At 47.0% G+C, this 18,987-nt stretch overlaps 1 protein-coding gene across 3 annotated transcripts; it reads left to right on the top strand.

Annotated features, from left to right (window-relative positions):
• Nucleotides 1-4,626: 4,626 nt before the first annotated feature.
• LOC118385933 (reticulon-2-like) lies at nt 4,627-18,960 on the top strand. 3 transcript variants are annotated; one of them, XM_052525610.1, is made up of 10 exons: nt 4,627-4,876; nt 5,971-6,024; nt 6,573-7,094; nt 7,793-8,005; nt 12,485-12,692; nt 13,185-13,323; nt 15,396-15,465; nt 15,754-15,800; nt 15,920-15,978; nt 16,215-18,960. In XM_052525610.1, the coding sequence occupies exons 1-10, from the start codon at nt 4,846-4,848 to the stop codon at nt 16,288-16,290; spliced, it is 1,419 nt and encodes a 472-aa protein (XP_052381570.1). In that variant the 5' UTR covers nt 4,627-4,845; the 3' UTR covers nt 16,291-18,960. The 3 variants fall into 3 exon arrangements, with proteins under 3 accessions (XP_052381570.1, XP_035629083.1, XP_035629094.1); XM_035773190.2 differs by lacking the exons at nt 4,627-4,876; nt 5,971-6,024; nt 6,573-7,094; nt 7,793-8,005 and adding an exon at nt 9,876-10,034; XM_035773201.2 differs by lacking the exons at nt 4,627-4,876; nt 5,971-6,024; nt 6,573-7,094; nt 7,793-8,005 and adding an exon at nt 10,635-10,749.
• The last annotated feature ends 27 nt before the right edge of the window (nt 18,961-18,987 follow it).

Below are 18,987 nucleotides of genomic sequence, written 5' to 3'. Positions count from 1 at the left end.
TATTTATATGGACAGTGAAGCTAAAATGTGTGCATTTGGATTTGAGATCAAATGTTTCAGATGAGGTGACAGTACACAATGTCACCTTTTATTTGAGGGTATTTTCATAAATATATGAAATTAGAAATGAAAGCACCTCATGTATGCCTACTCTTGCTCCGGCTCTAGACGTTGCAGGTTGACTAAGCACCAGACCTGGCAAACCATCATTACATGCACCTGGCAACCCTCATTACTGTCACACCCTGATCTGTTTCCCCTGTCCTTGTTATTGTCTCCACCGCCCTCCAGGTGTCGCCCATCTTCCCCGCTATCCCCTGTGTATTTATACCTGTGTTCTGTCTGTCTGTTGCCAGTTCATCTTGTTTGTTCGAGTCAACCAGCTTTTTGTTTCTCGGCTCCTGCTTTTTCAAGTCTCTCTTTTCTTGGCCTCCCGGTTTTGACCCTTGCCTGTCCTGACTCTGAGCGGGCCTGCCTGACCACTCTGCCTGCCCTTGAGCCTGCCTGCCGACCTGTAACTCTGCCCTGCCTGCCTCGACCTGTCTACTGCTTGTGTATGTTGGAACATTAAAGCATTATTTATTAGACGTGGTCTGGGTCTTCCCTTCATTCCTGATAATTACACACACCTGCATACCATCATGAGGCACACCTGAACTTCATCACTATCCTGATTAACCCCCCTTTATCTAGCACTCCCTAGCCTCACTCTTCATGCAGTATTAGTTCTGTGTTCATGTCCAGATGTTTCTCTTGTTTAGTATTACTCTATGTTCTTTATTATTAAACTCGCCACCTGCTTCCTGACTTCCAGTGTCATCTTTAGGATGTATCTGTCATTTGAATCCGTTTTTTTTATTTTATAAAGTATTTGGACAAATTCACTTTGGGCTGAGATCCCGCTAACGGGATCGATATGACAACAGCCAATGAAAGTGCAGGGTGCCAAATTCAAAACAACAGAAATCCCGTAGTTAAAATTCCTCAAACATACAAGTATTTTACACCATTTTAAAGATACACTTCTTGTTAATCCCACCACAGTGTCCGATTTCAAAAAGGCTTTATGACAAAAGCAAACCAAACGATTATGTTAGGTGAGTGCCTAGTCACAGAAAACACAGCTATTTTTCCAGCCAAAGAGAGGAGTCACAAAAAGCAGAAATAGAGATAAATGGATCACTAACCTTTGATGATCTTCATCAGACGACACTCATAGGACTTCATGTTACACAATACATGTATGTTTTGTTCGATAAAGTTCATATTTATATAAAGAAAATCTCAGTATACATTGGCGCGTTATGTTCAGTAGTTCCAAAACACCCAGTGATTTTGCAGAGCCACATCAATTTACAGAAATACTCATAATAAACATTGATAAATGTTACAACTATAATGCAAGGAATAATAGATACACTTCTCCTTAATGCAACCGCTGTGTGTCACGCCCTGACCTTAGAGCTTTTTATGTCTCTGTTTTGGTTTGGTCAGGGTGTGATTTGGGTGGGCATTCTATGCTCCTTTTTCTATGTTTTTGTATTTCTTTGTTTTGGATGGGTATGGATGGGTATGGTTCTTTTGTGTTTCTGCACCTGACAGGATTGTTCCAGTTTACGTTGATTCTCTATGTTATTTTTGTTATTGAGTGTTCAGTTGAAATAAGAGTATGAACACTTACCACGCTGCGCTTTGGTCCACACCTTCTTCAACAGATGATTGTTACAGAACTACTCACCACAAGCAGACCAAGCAGTGTGGTATAGAGGAGCAGAAACTTCAGGACTCCTGGACATGGGAGGAGATATTGGACGGACAGGGACCCTGGAGACAGGCTGGAGAATATCGCCACCCGCAAGAAGAACTGGAGGCAGCTAAAGCTGAGAGGCGGCGATATTAGGCAAGGCAGCGCAGCAGGCACGAGAGGCAGCCCCCAAAAAAGCAGCGTGGTACTGGTCAGGCACCGTGTTATGCGGGGTCTCCAGTGCGCGCTCATAGCCCGGAGCGCTACATGCCAGCCCCCCGCAAGTACCATGCGAGAGTGGGCATCCAGCCAGGGCGGATTGTGCCAGCTCAGCACGTTTGGTCTCCAGTGCGCCGTTTCTGCCCAGGGTATCCTGCGCCGGCTCTGCGTACTGTGTCTTCGGGGCGCTGGGACGGTTCAGTTCGTCCTATGCCGGTGAAAGTGGGCATTGAGCCAAATGGAGAGGTGCGAGTGGTAAGCACAAGATCTCCAGTGCTCCCCCACAGCCCGACTCGACCTGTGCTTGCACTCTGGAGGGGGGCCAGGCTAAAGTAGGCATTCAGCCTGGAGGAGTGGTGCCAAGGCTGCGCACCAGAGCTCCAGTGCTCCCCTCACAGCCCGGTTCGTCCGGTGCCTCCTCCACGCACCAGGCCTCCTGTAGGTCTCCCCAGCCTGAAGGGCCCTGTGGCAGACCCACGCACCAGGCTGTCTCTGCGTCTCCTCCCTCCAGAGTCGCCCTCCAGTCCGGAGCCTCCAGTGTCGCCCTTCAGTCCGGAGCGTCCAGAGGCTCCCTTTGGTCCGAAGCGTCCAGAGGCGCCCTTCGGTCCGGAGTGTCCAGAGGCGCCCTTCGGTCCAGAGCGTCCAGAGGCGCCCTTCGGTCCGGAGCTTCCAGAGGCGCCATTCGGTCCGGAACTTAGAGGTTCCCTTCGGTCCGGAGCTTCCAGAGGTGCCATTCGGTCCGGAGCTTAGAGGTTCCCTTCGGTCCGGAGCTTCCAGAGGCACCCTTCGGTCCGGAGCTTCCAGAGGCACCATTCGGTCCAGAGCTTAGAGGTTCCCTTCGGTCCGGAGCTTCCAGAGGCACCCTTCAGTCCGGGGCCCGCTACGATGGTCCCCAGTCCGGGGTCGGCGTCCCTCACCAGAGCCGCCACCGCGGAGAAATGCCCGCCCAGACCCTCCCCTATAGGTTCAGGTTTTGTGGCCGGAGTCCGCACCTTTGGGGGGGTACTGTCACGCCCTGACCTTAGAGCTTTTTATGTCTCTATTTTGGTTTGGTCAGGGTGTGATTTTGGTGGGCATGTTCCTTTTTCTAGGTTTTTGTATTTCTTTGTTTTGGGCGGGTATGGTTCTCAATCAGGACAGCTGTCTATCGTTGTCTCTGATTGGGAACCATACTTAGGTAGCTTTTTCCCACAGGGTTTTTGTGGGTAGTTATTTTCTGTTTTGTGTTTCTGCACCTGACAGGGCTGTTCCGGTTTTCGTTCATTCTCTTTGTTACTTTTGTTATTGAGTGTTCAATTGAAATAAAAGTATGAACACTTACCACGCTGTGCTTTGGTCCACACCTTCTTCAGCAGATGATCTTTACACTGTGTCAGATTTCAAAAAAGCTTTACCGTAAAAGCACACCATGCAATAATCTGAGTACAGCGCTCAGAGGCCAAAACAACCCAAACAGATATCCGCCATGTTCTGTAGTCAACAGAAGTCAGAAATAGCATTATAAATATTCACCTACCTTTGATGATCTTCATCAGAATGCACTCCCAGGAATCCCAGTTCCACAATAAATGTTTGTTTTGTTCGATAATGTCCATAATTTATGTCTAAATACCTCCTTTTTGTTCACGTGTTTAGCCTAGTAACATGTCAAACGATGTATAGAATCAATCTTTAGGATGTTTTTAACATAAATCTTCAGTAATGTTCCAACCGCAGAATTCCTTTGTCTGTAGACTTGCAATGGAACTCGAGTTAACCATCATGTGAACGCGCGTGGTCAGCTCATGCCTCTCTGGCAGACCTCTGACTCATTCAACAGTTCTAAAGACTGTTGACATCTAGCGGAAGCCTTGGGAAGTGCAATTTGACCCCATAGACACTGTGCGTTTGATAGAGAAGGAGTTGAAAAACTACAAACCTCAGATTTCCCACTTCCTGGTTGGAAAGTTGTTTTTACACTGCTGCTACTCTCTGTTTATTAGCCATGCATAGTCACTTTACCCCTACCTACATGTACAAATTACCTCGACTAACCTGTACCTCCGCACATTGACTCGGTACCAGTACCATCTGTTCATAGCCTCGCATTTCACGGTAAGTTATATTCGGCTCATGTGACAAATAAAATGGGATTTGATTTGATTGGCAGAAGTAGCTTCAGGCAGCACACCAGAGCTACAACGGGCTGGACTACAGTCTGTGCTGCTGCTGCTACTCCTGCTTACTGCCGCCAGACAATCTACAAATGCACCCTTCTGCTGTGTCTAGCAGTCTCACACGTGGGTTATACGAAACACCTAGTACGTCTGTCTGTGTGTGGGAGGGTGCAAAAGGACATGTATTTTTAATGAGCTCGATTATGTCCCTTTGTTATGTGCATGCAACAAGGCAAAGCCCCGTAAGGTGCTTATGTGAATTTACAAAAGCAGAGATATGCTCCGCTCGGCTGGATGCACACACAAATGATTAGACATGAATGGAAAGAGAGACACACACACGCACACGCACACACACACACTCTTTCTCTGGCTCTGCCTGTGCTACTCTCCTGCTGTCATGGTGACGTGAGAGCAAGAGAGGGTGGGAGGGAGGGGAAAAGAGAGAGCAGGAGAGGGAGGCAGGGAGGGGCCCGTGAGCGAGAGGAGGAAGTGGACGGTAAATAGAGGGAGAGCCAGAGACAACAGCAGTGCTGCATCGGTGGAACAAGAAAGAGAGGGAGGTGGAAGAGGGATAAAGCACGAGAGAGAGAGAGAGAGAGAGAGAGAGAGAGAGAGAGAGAGAGAGAGAGAGAGAGAGAGAGAGAGAGAGAGAGAGAGAGAGAGATCCAGAGGAAGAGAGGGGGGCTTCCAGACTGGATGGGCCCAGCGGTGCCTTGATGGAGCATGGGCCAGGTTCTAGGATTCTCCCGCTGCAGTGAGTGTGTCGGTTTTTGTCTGTCTGTCTGTCTTTCGCATCCCAATCTATCTGTATAGCATCTGTACTAGCCATGTGCATGGCCATCACTCTCCCCTGTCTTTCTCTCCCTCCCTCTCTTTCTCTAGCTTCCTCCCTTGATAAACACATGGTTGAAAGGATAGATGGATGGATGCAGTGCAGTGGCAGACACACCTCTTTCTTCTCTTTTGTAGAGACCATTGCAGTTGTGTATGTGTGTTCTCAGGATGTGTCGGCTATGTGTGTGTGTGTTCTCATTGGCTGAGCACTGGTTATGTGTGTGTGTTTGTGTCTGGTATTATGTGTGTTTGTGTGTGTGTGTGTGTTTGAGATAGATGAGGATGAAAAAAAAGCTGTGTGTTGTTTTGCTGTCTTCATTTTAGCCAGGGCTGCCTGATCTATTGGGTGATCTGAGGCAGGAGGCTTGCTAATGTAGTGAAGGCCTCTCGCCTGCCTGCTATGCCAGAGCTGATCTGTGCTGTCCGAGGGAGAACATACTGCAGTTAGCTGTTAGCATTATATATGCAAACACTAATGACATTTCTTTTAAATACTGGATCTTGGAAAAAGGCTCCTCAAATGCCTGGATTTGAGCCATGGATTCTCCTAAAAAAAATGAAAACCTTTCATTTGCTCTCTCTGTCTCATCTCAATGTATCGAGACACTATTGAAATACAGCAGGTCATCTGAGAATAGGCTGTGTGGTATAATGCTTTTCTGCGCAATGTACCGCTTTCGAATGTGATACAATGCTTTAGTAGGTGATATTGAATGCTTTAGTGGGTGATGTTGAGAGGAAAACTGTCCTCTCTCTAGGCTTATATGCAAATAGGCCTTGGCTAAAAGTTGCAGACATCGAAATCGAAGGAAGCGAGGAGTTGTAGACATACACGGTATAGAACAGTCTCCAGTTTGGCCAAGCGGACATTCCTAATCAGTTGTAAATCAGTAGTTATTTAAGATTTTAAAAATTGTCTGTTTGATACTGTACATTTCATAACTGTGGTTATGATAGTTCCCCAGCCAATGGTAATAAACACGACTCTGATGAATCTGGTTGTTTTTCTTCCAGAGGAATATGGTTCTGTCTCCTCCACACCTGATTCAACATCTCCCTGCACTGAAGGTAACATCGCACAAGGCATACACACTGTACACGTTTAGAAATGGACCGTGTGAATGATTGAACTTCAATATTTGAGAATCATAATATGGGAGAAAAGAAAATCACACTATGACATGTCCACAATGTCTACAGGTGTAGCCTGAGATTGATTGTGTCGATTTGTCTGTTTGAATCTAGAAACATTACTCCCAATCAAATGTGCTTTGCATCTTTGGATGTTGCTCAGCGCTCAAAAACATCAGAGGACGTGTCGATGAGTAAGCAACGTCAAACGGCGGCTCCATAGACATTAAAGTCACAGAACATGGGATATGGTTTTGGAATGATATTGCGTGCTTGCATAGCTTTACCTCCTAGGATGAAAGTTTCCAATGTAATGCTTGAAGTTTTTAGCTAAGTTTATAGCTTAAAAAAATATATTTTAAAAACGTATACAATTTCAACGTATAACATGGATACAGGACAGAATAACAAATGTAAGAAATACAAAAATACTTAAAGCAATATAGGTTTTGCTTTAAGGCTTTTCCTGTGCCTGTTCTCTCCAGGTGGGAATGAGGAGTCTGAGCTGTACGACCTGCAGACGGCCAGGGAGTGGTCTGATGAAGAAGATGGGGGTCCGGAGGATGATGACGGTGGAGCTTCATCCCCCTCCATTTGGGGGACCCCGAGACAGAACTCCTTCGAGCCCACCTTCTCCTACATCGCCATCGCCGAGGCCGAGGCAGGCGGATCCTCACGACATCATCGTGACTCATCGTCAGGGAGCCGGCGGAGGAGCGGGGCCAGGGGAGGCCGCACCTCCCTGAGCCGCACGGACACCGTGGAAATGCTCCTCCCCCTGGACTCCCCCGACGTGGAGTGGGACCCCCACGCCTTCCTCGCCCGAGAGGAGGAGGAGGAGAGGGAGCAGGAGGAAAGGGATAGGGAGGTCCACAGAGAGACTGAGACAGTCCATGCATCTCTCCTAGATACTGAGATTGAACCTCAGGAGAGGGACACAGAGACCCAGAGAGGGGAGACAGAGCCCCTGGAGCCCCGGCACTACAGTCCCTCAGAGAGCCCCCAGGGTGAGCTCACTATGTGGCAGTGGGGATGGGATGAGGCAATCTAGATGGAGGGTAGATGGGATCAGGGTAGATAGTAGCTCCTGCATGGAGCTACATGGAGCGACAGATAAAAGCAGAAGCTACTGCATCTTTTTAGGTTTTCTAGCCATTGAAATCACACAGTGGGCAAGGATACTGCTCGAGGGTAAATGGGTGTAAACATAACATGGCTTACACACAACACAACCGAGTTGAGCTCATACTGTGTGTGTGTGTGTGTCTGTCTGTCTGTCTGTCTGTGTCTGTCTGTCTGTCTGTCTGTCTGTCTGTCTGTCTGTCTGTCTGCCTGCCTGCCTGCCTGCCTGTCTGTCTGCCTGCTGTCTGTCTGTCCTGCCTGCCTGCCTGCCTGCCTGCCTGCCTGCCTGTCTGTCTGTCTGTCTGTCTGTCTGTCTGTCTGTCACACCATGACCACAGACGAAGTCAGATACCACTGTGCTTAAGACTCCCTAGACAGCATGCTCTCTCCTGTTCTGTAGGATCAAAATGAGCGCGTTTGGTTATAAGATTTCTAAATCACTGTTCATTGTAAAGTAGGTGAGGCTAAATAATGACATCGTTTGATAAATTACACTTCTAGTTAATCTAATGCAACCTGGTTGTAGAATAACTTGATGCTGAGTGATGACATCATCACAATGACCTTGTGTTTTTTTTCTCAGCGGCATCACCGCCCCCTGAACCTGAGTCTCTCGTAACCATGGAAACCGCCGTCACAACGCTCACGGCCGCGCGACCAAGAGGCGGCCTCACCGATGACGTGCCATCCTCTTCCTCCACCTCCATTGGTCGAAACACTCAGGAAGAGCTGGTCAGCGAACAGTGGTTTTCAGCGTTCAGCCTATCAGGCCCTGCGTTATGCATCCACGTAGCAGGTAACATTTGTAGCACATCTTGTCTATTTCTATGTGACTTTCCTATCTTGGATCTACTTTTTACATTTTGAACATCTACCATCCCCTTGCCTTTGCCCAAATCAATCTATTTTGGCTTCTACTACATTATCTTACATCACATAGCAAGTCTGGCAACGCGGTTGTGCTAGAATGCCGCCATCTGTTGGACGACAATGACCCCTACCCTGATACCTCACTCCCAACCCCTACCCTGATACCTCACTCCCAACCCCTACCCTGATACCTCACTCCCAACCCCTACCCTGATACCTCACTCCCAACCCCTACCCTGATACCTCACTCCCAACCCCTACCCTGATACCTCACACCCAACCCCTTCCTCGATACGTTGCTGAGAGCACAAAGCCTTCCTCAATCGATCCTTTTCAAACCACACTGGAAATAAAGATAACCCTCTCACTGCTTGAGCAACACGACCCTGGAATGTAATTCCCCCGTGAGCCCTGAGTGTTCCATTGTGTCTCCATGGCAACATTCCCTTGGGATTCCCGAGAGCTAATGGGCTACTTGCGCAACAAACAAACAAAAAATCTGTCTGTTTTCCTGGTTTGTCTGTATGTATGTCTGCTCGTACATGCACGCTGACACCCCAATCTTTCCCCATCCCTTGGATCACTGTACACATGATAAAGCGAATGTGAGACAGGTCAGTGAAGGAGAGAGAGAGGAAATGTCTATTCTTTTGGAACTTTCATGAGTCATGTTTACTGTTCATTTTTTGTTGTTTATTTCAATTTGGTTTAGTATTTATTTCACGTGCTTTGGCAATGTAAACATATGTTTCCCATGCCAATAAGGCCCCCTTAAATTGAAATTGAGAGAGAGAGAGAGAGAGAGAGAGAGAGAGAGAGAGAGCAGAGGTGAGACAGATTAAATCTATCTTCTCCGGACTCCATGGTCGATATGGATCACTCTTCAAGGGGGGCGCCACTCTATATGGACCTCTGGCATGTCTTCCAATCTTATTATAGTGGGTGGACTGGGGGGTGGCTGGCCCGGGGGCTGGGTGGACTGGGGGCTGGGTGTACTGTACTGTCCACTCCCCCTCACACTGACCCTGGGTGATTAATGGCTGGTCAAGCTGTTGACAGGCTTGAAGGGTTTCTAGATACCATGTAAAGCAAACCATCTGGTTTCTGTATCAGAATGGGGCTGAATGTGTCAGAACATGTTTTACTCCCCATGTTTATTGTGAGGTTGGACTAGCCGGTTACAGGTTAGACTACCCCTATGTGCATCTGAAAAATTGGAGGCTATTTGAGCGATCTAGAACCTGAAAGGGTTCTTTGGCTGTCCCCATAGGAGAACATTTTGAACAACCCTTTTTTTGTTCAAGGTAGAACCCTTTCCACAGAGGGTTCTACTTGGACCCAAAAAGGGTTCTCCCATGAGGACAGTCAAAGAACCCTTTCTAAGAGTGTGTACTTACGGGTAGCACGGTACCCGTATGTATGTCACAATAATGTGCATTTACTTCTATGCCTGCTCCTTTGTTAGCTGTTGCCTGTTCGTTTTCTGCTTTACGTAAGTGTTTTGTGTAATTCTCTGTCTGTGTCTATGTCCGTTTCTATGTGAGTGTTTCTCTCTGAATGTCTGTGGTTATGTCTCTTTGGGTCTCTAGTGGTTTGTATGTCCTCTATGTTATCCAGCTGTGGCTGTCTATGTGTATACCAACATGTTTCTCTGTCTCAAGGTTTGTCTCTGTCTGTGCATGTACTAAATGTGTGAATAAGTGAATGTACTGGGTATCTTGTCTTACAGTATTTCTATATCTATCTGTCTATCTACATTGGAGTCTCCATGAGTTTTGAGGGGGCGGGCCCTGTTGGGCAGATTATTTTTGGCTGAAAGGTCTCTGTACTGCTGACGGGGCAGGGGAGGCCAAAAACAGCTCCGAGTGGCAGAGAGAGAGCAGGGGGACTGCGTGAGAGTCAAAGTGAAAGAAGGGGGATCGCCTGAGCAGCAACCAAAATGGCCAACATTAATGGTAAGACCCTGGCCTCAGAGAGACAAGATGGAGACAATATGAGACGGTGGCAGTCGGCACACTTAGATCTATCAGTGAGTTGACGAGGCGGGGAGGCAAGGGACCTATTGAATGGGCAAAGCAGTGTCTCTTTTCAGACACCGGCAGGATCAGGGCACGGTTAGAGTTCCAGTGCCTGTCGTCCTCAGCCGTTGGGGCGTTTCCACATGTAGGGACTGACCGTCTGTCCACTGCAGAGCCATGCATTTAGTGACCGTGAGCCTGGAGAGGAGTCTGAACGTCAGGAGACCAGCTACAGCCATGGGTCTTTGGGGGGGATTTTGACCACTCACTGACCAGGAGTGTTTGAGACCGTACCAACTGTGCAGAGTTGTGTGGGTCTGCCTGCTTAGCAATGGGACCAGTATCGCAATGTTTTTTTTCCCATGGCAAAAACAACACTTTTTTGTCCATTAAAAATCTGCTCATCCCATCCCTAGAGGTGACCATCTGGAGTTGTGTTATAGCTTTGTTACAGCATGTAGGGGCCATCTGTGTGCTTGTTTCTGTATGTAAGAGGCTAGTAGCGTGATCAGCTGATCTGTGCCCCCATTTGACAGGGTTACCTCTTTGGGCAGCAGGGTTGGCAGAGCCAAGGTGTTTCACAGGGTCACTCTGGGACTTCCCGCACGCACCGTAGTGTTACAATGGCTGGGTGGTGGTTATAGTTGTGGTGGTAAGTAATGCCAGGTCAGGCTGCCAATTGGTTGACTGGTAATGTCTCATGTTGATGTAACGATTGAGTCATTCACGGTCAGGCAGTCAGTGCTCAGCTCTGTGTTGGTTAGTTCAGTCAGCGGAGTGCTGTGTGTGTGTGTGTGTGTGTGTGTGTGTGTGTGTGTGTGTGTGTGTGTGTGTGTGTGTGTGTGTGTGTGTGTGTGTGTGTGTGTGTGTGTGTGTGTGTGTGTGTGTGTGTGTGTGTGTGTGTGTGTGTGTGTGTGTGTGGTTGTATTCCCCCCTCCCCCTTCCCCGCTTCATGTTGTCTCTGTACTCTTCTCAGAGAGTTCATTATATCACTATATTAACATCAACCAATATAGTCATGGCTTAGTATAGAGTCTATTGGACCGTAGTCTAACTTGCTGTGGTATGTCTTCCTTTTCTTTGTGCACTTAGTCTGTGCATTGAACGGTCTTACCACGTGCTGGTCAATGTCGCAAAGTGCCAACACATCAAAGAGGGCTGTTTGCTACAGTTCCACCTGTTGGGACAATGGACATGTGTGTGTGCGCTGGGTCTTTGTGGGTATTAAAAGTCTGTGGTCATGTTTATAAATAGTCCTCCTGCTGGTCAGATATATCAGTGCACTCTATTCTAATTCCCAAGCTCACTCATACACTAATAGCCATGGAGTAAGGGTCCGAGGGTTAGCGAGCTGCTGGTGTTCAGCTTTATTACACTGTGCTATCAGTGTTTTGGTTGTAATGTTTGTTTTGTTTGTAGCTACTTTTAACTATTCCATAGAGGGGTTAGGCCAGGGGAGCCTCCATTTTGACACTGAGAGGGCCCAGTCGCAGCGGCTCCAGTTGCTGGGTGACTGATCGAGGGAGACGGACAGGGTGCAGAGAGGGGGTGGTAGCGGGCTTGAAGACTGTCAGCAGGTGCTCACCGAGTCAACATTTAAATTCAGGGTTCCTGCAAAGTCCCTCTCTCCTCTCCTATTTTCTTTACTCTTCTCTCGCCCTTCCTCTATACCAGGGGTGGGCAACTCCAGTCCTCTGGAGCCTGATTGGTGTCACAGTTTTGCCCCAGCTAACACACCTGACTCCAACAATCAACTAATCATGATCTTCAGTTTAGAATGCAATTTGATTAATCAGGTGTGTTTGCTAGGGATGGAGAAAAAGTGTGACACCACTCAGGCCCTGGAGGACTGGAGTTGCCCACCCCTGCTCTATACAGAGTGCAGGCTATATTAAGCCCAGGTTAGGCTTGACGTCTCCCCCTGCCCCTGTGTGTGTTTTCTCTCTGCCTGGTGATCACTGTCCCTCTGCTCTGCTTACGCACAGCTGAAAGGCCTTCTGGCCCACCGAACACTGGAGAGTCAGAGCCAAACAGGGACTGACTGGCTGGTGATGCTGTGGGGTTTTTGTTAAAAGAACATAGGCAGGAACAGTGAGGAGGAGAGACTTGCAGCTGTGACTGTCCTTGCTGCCTTTCGCAAACCAACTAAAATAGAGGACGTTTCAAATGCAATGGGCTTTGTCCCCCCTGCTTCAATGAAGACTCCCGGGTCCATGTTAGCTTCCACTCTGTTCCTCATTGGTTTATATGTGAAGAGAACATGTAGACTATGAAACGTTCTTATTTCTCCACCTTTTCTCACTCTCTTGTCAATTCCCCTCCCCATCCCTCTGTTACCATCTATTCTCCTCTGCTCTCCCCTCCTTTCTCCCTCCTCCTCTCCTCAGTGATGGATCTGATCTACTGGAAGGACACAGAGCGTACAGGCATGGTATTCACAGGGCTGGTGGTTGGCCTGCTGTCCTTGTTCCAGCTCAGCATCATCACAGTCATCTCCACCATCTCCCTGGGCGCCCTGTGCTTCACCGTCTCAGTCAGCCTCTACTATAGAATCCTGCAAGTGCTCAACATGGGAGACGGAGTGCACCCTTTCAAGTGAGTGACTCGCCAGTCCTCTCCTCTTTTCTCTCATCCCCCACTCCCTTCCACTCTTGTTTATTTCCTCTCTTCTCCAATGATGCAGTGGGGAGTGGAATTCAAGAATAGTTTCTTAATTGGCTGGATTCCCCTCCCCTCTCAAAATAAATCCTGCCTGGGCTCACAGTCCAGTGGGCTTGCCTTTAAAAAAAAACGACAGTGTGTTTTATGATTTGTTTAGGCTAACCACTGCTGTTTGATGAAAAACAGTCGATAGACTTCATCCATCAGGATCTGAAAGGAACGTTTTACTTTTGTATCTGCGCTGCTGGAAATAACCGAGGCATGAGACAACAAACTGTGCATGCATCCGGGTGTGTTGGTGGCGACGACCACTCATTTTCTAATCAACACCCTCTTCCCTGCTTCCTTGACCCTGGACTCTATTCTCCATCACTCCACCTCTATACTGAGCCCTCCTTTTCTACCCCCCTCTCTTTCTCTCCTCAGGGCGTATCTGGACCTGGACATCAGTTTCAGTGGGGAGCTGGCGGACCAATACACGCAGAAGACCATCGTCACAGTCGTCTCTTTTGCTAACTCACTCAAGAATCTTTTCCTGGTTGGAAACCTCTTTGACTCTCTCAAGGTGAGACTGCCTGGGTGTTGGATCTCATCGATCTTCATCTGGAATTGGCCAGAATATGACCGTGTAACTTTTTTATATGCTCCCCTTTCGACAGCTCCTCTCGATCTCTAGTTCGTTCACTTCACAGGTTCAAGTAACTTTTTACACAAGGAAGTCCTTCAGAATGGCATAGACCTTTAGTCCCTAAAAATACGCCCTCTCTCTCTCTCTCTCTCTCTCTCTCTCTCTCTCTCTCTCTCTCTCTCTCTCTCTCTCTCTCTCTCTCTCTCTCTCTCTCTCTCTTTGTCTGTCTTTTAATCTCTTTTTCTCTTTCTCTGTTCTGTTCTGTACTGGCATCAGCCTGCCTCCCCGTTCACTGGAGATGACGACGTTTTTATGCCTTCCGTCGCCAAATGACGACTGTGTTTCCGAACAACGCCGCTATCAGAGACAGCTGCTGTCATACCCACAACTCACTGTGGCTGTTACGATTGTGATAATCGTGTACATACAGTCCCGCAGCTTGAAATGTGTCCTTGTTTTCGGTCGGCATCGGAGTGGCATCCATTTAGTACAGCCTTTTCTTACCCAAAGTCACTACAGGTAAACTTTTATTGGGTTTGCAATGCAGTAGCGGGCCTGGAGAGCCATCACACTGCTGTGGTGTTATGAAGGAACTGATAACTGGAGTGCCTGTACAGATACACTACTGCCCTACATGTTTACATTAAGAATCACAGAAAACATCCTATCAAAAAATGATTTTTCTTTTGCCAGCAAACTGGCAGCAAAAGCACAATTGTGAGTTTGTAGAAATTCGGGTTTGTATTCAATTTTGCATTACGAACGATACACAACAAAAAAAAACGGGTCGTATTGTAAGGGTAACAATAAGAAACATCTTCCCTTTACAAGTGTCCGTGAGTGCTCTCCAAGCATTGCAGGGGTGTCGTTTTTTTATGGAGGCTAAAACAACATACTGCTCATGCGAAGCTTACTTTCAACAGTTTGCCGAGGCCATTCAAAGGCTCTTGTCCTTTCCTTCTCCCCATCCTATGTATGCGTTTCATACAGAACATGAAAAAAAGGTGCTATCTAGAACCTGAGAGGGTTCTTCGGCTGTCCCCATAGGACAACCCTTTGAAGAACCCTTTTTGGTTGCAGGTAGAAAGAAACCTTCTGGGTTCCATGTAGAACCTTTTCTACAGAGGGTCAGTCCTGACATATCGGTGAAGCACGTTCCCTTGTCATAGTAAGGCAAAACATACAGCAGATGTTGTATGCTTGCAAACTTCCGGCTAATGACAAAATCTAAAGCTCAATTCGTTGTCAAATGATAAAGCGTTTCTGCTAGAAACCTTCCTTTTAGACTTCATTCATTTTGTCTCCAGGTTTACCAGGAAAGTAGAGCTAAAACATTTGGCACGTTGAATCAACAACAGTCATATTGGTTGCACCATTAATGCTTCAAGGGTTAAATGTAAATTAGCAGCAGGAGTACTTAGTGTGACTTATCTCGGTTTCGTGAGAGCCAGTGTGACTGTGCCACGTTGCCTTGAGTCTGAGCCCCAGAAGCCCCTGAGTCCCGCGGTCTCAACCCTGACCTGGCCGGTATGTGACATGGGACACAGGTGGCTGTTCACCCAGTTACAGGGTACGAGAGGAGTTTCGTCTTCTCCGAGAGGTTGGGGGGGTCACATTTCAGGATGGGGGTAAGTGACAACCCACTGAGCTGTATTGCACCAACTCCAGCAGGGTTGTGGCGGATGATCTGGGAAACATGTACTCATTCATTTGTCAGGGACCATGTGCAATTTGAACATATGATGCATGCATTCATTTACATATTACATTTGAGTCATTTGGCAGACGCGCTTATCCAGAGCGACTTACAGTTCAGTGCTTTCATCTTAAGATAGCTAGGTGGGACAACCACCCACACTTCAAATGTACGCACTCATGACTAAGTTCCAATGGCTAAAGTCGTCCCCTAAATATGTTTACATTTTGATGGGATTTGCCATGCTTCATGCAAAGAGTACATTCAATTGTGTATGTGGAGCTCACTGTGTGTTTCCTCCCGTTCTTCTCAGCTCCTGGCTCTAATGTACCTGGTGACTTTCCTGGGAGTCCTGTGTAACGGCCTTACAGTGCTCATCATTGGTGAGAATCACAGACACACCGTTAGAATCAGCATTTGAATAACTTTATTGTCTTGCCATTCAATAATCACGACGTCCCGTTTGTCCTGTAGAGACGGACACCATCGGTTGACGAATGCTGACGTTGTCGCAGATTGTACTTCTCGTATTTCAGTTGAAGACGGCGCTCACTGTATATTGTTTGATTTGAATGAAAGGGCGCGGGCCACGTTGTTAGCCTGAAGGAGCTGTGTACTCAATCAGAAGGCTCAACACATGCTCACTCCTCCCCTTCTGTCTTCTTCTCCAGCTGTGATCACTGTCTTCTCTCTACCACTGTTCTACAGGCAGCACCAGGTAAAATCTCACTCACGCTGCGGACAACTGCTCTCCTGATTAATTCAGCAAAAGGAGGTACTTCTGTCAATTGTTCAAATGACGTGTGTTTCTCAACAATACCTCTTTTGATGTTCCAGGCAAAAGTGGACGGCTTCTTTGCAGGAATTCAGGCAAAGATTGACAACGTCAAGGACATGTGAGTATGGCGCCATCTTATGGCACGACAGTGGAATGAAACATTCCTCTTTCCTTCCTGTAGTTTTCCATTGCAGCTCTGCAGACCCTGAACTGAATTCTGAATCACTGTGACATTTACTCAATTTGTAATAGCTGGCAGTATTGGAGAAATGGTATGGAAAAAGCATATAACCTTTGTCAATGACCAATGTAAATGAGGTCATGTGACATTGACCCCTCTCTTTAATAATACAGTCTCCACAGAATTGCCCAAGGTGGTGGCCCCACCCCTGACCCAAACCCTGGCGGTGCGAAGCCCAAAACACAATGAGGAGTAACGGAGGACAGGAGAGGAGGATGAGGAGCAGAGAAGAGGAGGAGTTACAGGCTGTCACTCAGATGTCTTACTCGGCAGTCTGCTCAGAGCTCCAGAAGGCGGAGCTTCTGAGATTGGGCAGGTTGTGTGGGGAGTCGAAGCATGGGGTTGGGACACGATGATACTGTTATGGTGGGATAGGGTAGGTTGCTACTGGGTGAGGATGAGGGAACGGAAGTGATATCTGGACGAGAGTTGTTGCTGTTTCAAAGGGAGATTTAAGGCATGGCCTACGTGGGGGATTGTGGCTTGAATGGTACAGACAGCTGCAGTCCAGTAAAATAATAAGACTGATTGGAACCTCTGATTCTAGGAGACCTGTGGGTTCCTTATTGACAGCTCTATATCTGAACAGAGGGAAGTAAAAACTTCAGTATAGAGTCCAGCAGGACTGGAGTTCACCAGGAGCTAGGACGGGGTCAGAAATTGGAGTTCACCAAACCGGAGTTCACCATTTATTCATAGCAGCCTAACACTTGGAATCAGGATGTGTAGAGTCTGTGTGAGGGAATGATGGCACTTCTGTGCTCATGACGTGTGTGTGTGTGTGTGTGTGTGTGTGTGTGTGTGTGTGTGTGTGTGTGTGTGTGTGTGTGTGTGTGTGTGTGTGTGTGTGTGTGTGTGTGTGTGTGTGTGTGTGTGTGTACACAGTATGTGTGAGTTGACATGCAGCTCGCTGATCTGAACCTGTTACCTGAGAACTATTAAAACCACGACTGTTCTTTTCGTTTCAAATGTTCTGTTTCTTTTTGCCCACGTGATCATCCCCACAACATTTGGTGTTCATCGACGTTGAGCGTCTTCCGTTCTCGTTTCAACAGACTGTGCAACCAGTGAGGTTTCTAAAATGGCCTTCAGCTGCAGGATGCAACAGCACAGTCAGAACCGGGCCTCGAAATGCATTTTCTGAATTCACAGTCGAGAAGACAATGATCACAAATGTACACCGTATGACTTTTAAAGATCCAAATATCCGTGAGAATGGAATTGTGGGAAATGCAGTTAATTAGGATTTCATCTGAGATTGAGGTCAAATGAATCTGGGTAATAAAGTACTGAGTATTGACGGTTAAACCAGACATCTGATGTTGGATTATTGAAACAGTTCTATTAATCTCCTTCATTGCCAACCAGAATATGGTTTGATAATGACAGGACAATTGTTATGGAAACAGAGGCACACACATGTCCTTCTGGAAATGCATCGGAAGTGTTCATGCAAAGGCAGTTGAAAAAATAAAAGGGCTAGATGGACAATTTGAAGATCTATGGAGGGGGGTACTGTTACCCAAACGTTGAGCCCCAATCACCCACACAGAGGGTACCCTCGAGCCTAATCTCTCGTGGACAGATGCACGCAAACGTAGGACGGTATGGTTGAGTCTGCCAACAGACTTTGGAATGCGACGACAAACGAGGAACTTTGCTCCAGTGTGCCGATTTGGATTTTTTTGTTTTTAAATATCACCTGACAAATCAAGATTTCACAGGTGTTTGTGTCTTTCAAATTTCAGAAGGGGAGGGAACATTTGGCCCATGTTTGGGCTGAGAGTGTCGGTTTAGGGGGGTGGAGACTTATCTTGTTAGTATCTTTTTCTCATACATCTCACCCAAGAACCTAAATGAGCATCTGATGCAGTTTCTGTTTTAGTTTCGGGGTTTCTGAGATTACGTCTGGCCTGAAAGGGTGTTCTGAGAGCGATGACTCAATGGGTGCCTTTCTATCAACAGTCCCATTAGTGCATGAACTGAACGATTTTCCCTGGCTAACCAAACGTCCCAACAAACGACTTAAACGACGGCGGTCTCGGAGCGAAGTATGTGGCGAACATAGTGCAGTGGAACAATGCCGTTGGAGTCGTCCGGGAATGAATGACTAGCTAGATAACTGCTCCTATAGACGTCTTCTGGAACAGGCCATTCACGTCGGACTGAAACCAAGGCTTTTTTTTTTTAAAGAGTCATTTCACAATCATTTACAATCATCGTCGTCATCACTACCATTTCAGTACAAAGAAACACTTCAGATTATGCCGACACAGAAATTCCCACCTCCTTACATCTATTGCCTTAGGGTCCTCACCACAGCCTGGCAGTGTGCTTTAGTAATAACCCGAGACCTGTTTTTGAAGGGTACATTTCCCCCTACCTTATTATTATAGTATGTTTTGACTGTGTACCACAGCTCTTAATTGTAAGAGTTAGAATGAACTTTATCCCAGGACGTGGTTAGATGATCTTGGCCTGTTCGCCAGCACTTGATGTCTCCCTCCTATAGTATGTTGCACTGATCTCACTAGACGGGACTAGGGATGCCGGAAGCCCACGACAGACCTGAACCCTTGGTAGATTGGTAGATGGTGAATTGGAAGATGAGTGGTGAGATGGGTTATGGTTCGCAGGAAGACTTTATTACACGACCCCTTAGATGAGGCAAGGACACGAGAGCAAGTCTTAACAAACCTCATATTAAATGTCATTACTTGTATTATGCATAGACCAACATGAATAATTTTGTATGATCAAAAAACAAATGGGTCTCCAAACATTGAATCTTGCAATAATATATATATATATATATATATTGGGCAAAATCTTGAAAAATAAATCAACATTTTGACGGGAGTCTAGTGTTTGATTCCTTTCTGCGTT

The sequence above is a fragment of the Oncorhynchus keta genome, chromosome 1 (assembly GCF_023373465.1).
Source record: "Oncorhynchus keta strain PuntledgeMale-10-30-2019 chromosome 1, Oket_V2, whole genome shotgun sequence".
In the NCBI taxonomy this organism is placed as follows: domain Eukaryota; kingdom Metazoa; phylum Chordata; class Actinopteri; order Salmoniformes; family Salmonidae; genus Oncorhynchus; species Oncorhynchus keta.
The sequence above is the reverse complement of the archived record's forward strand: the minus strand, read 5'-3'. Positions and strand labels throughout refer to the sequence as shown.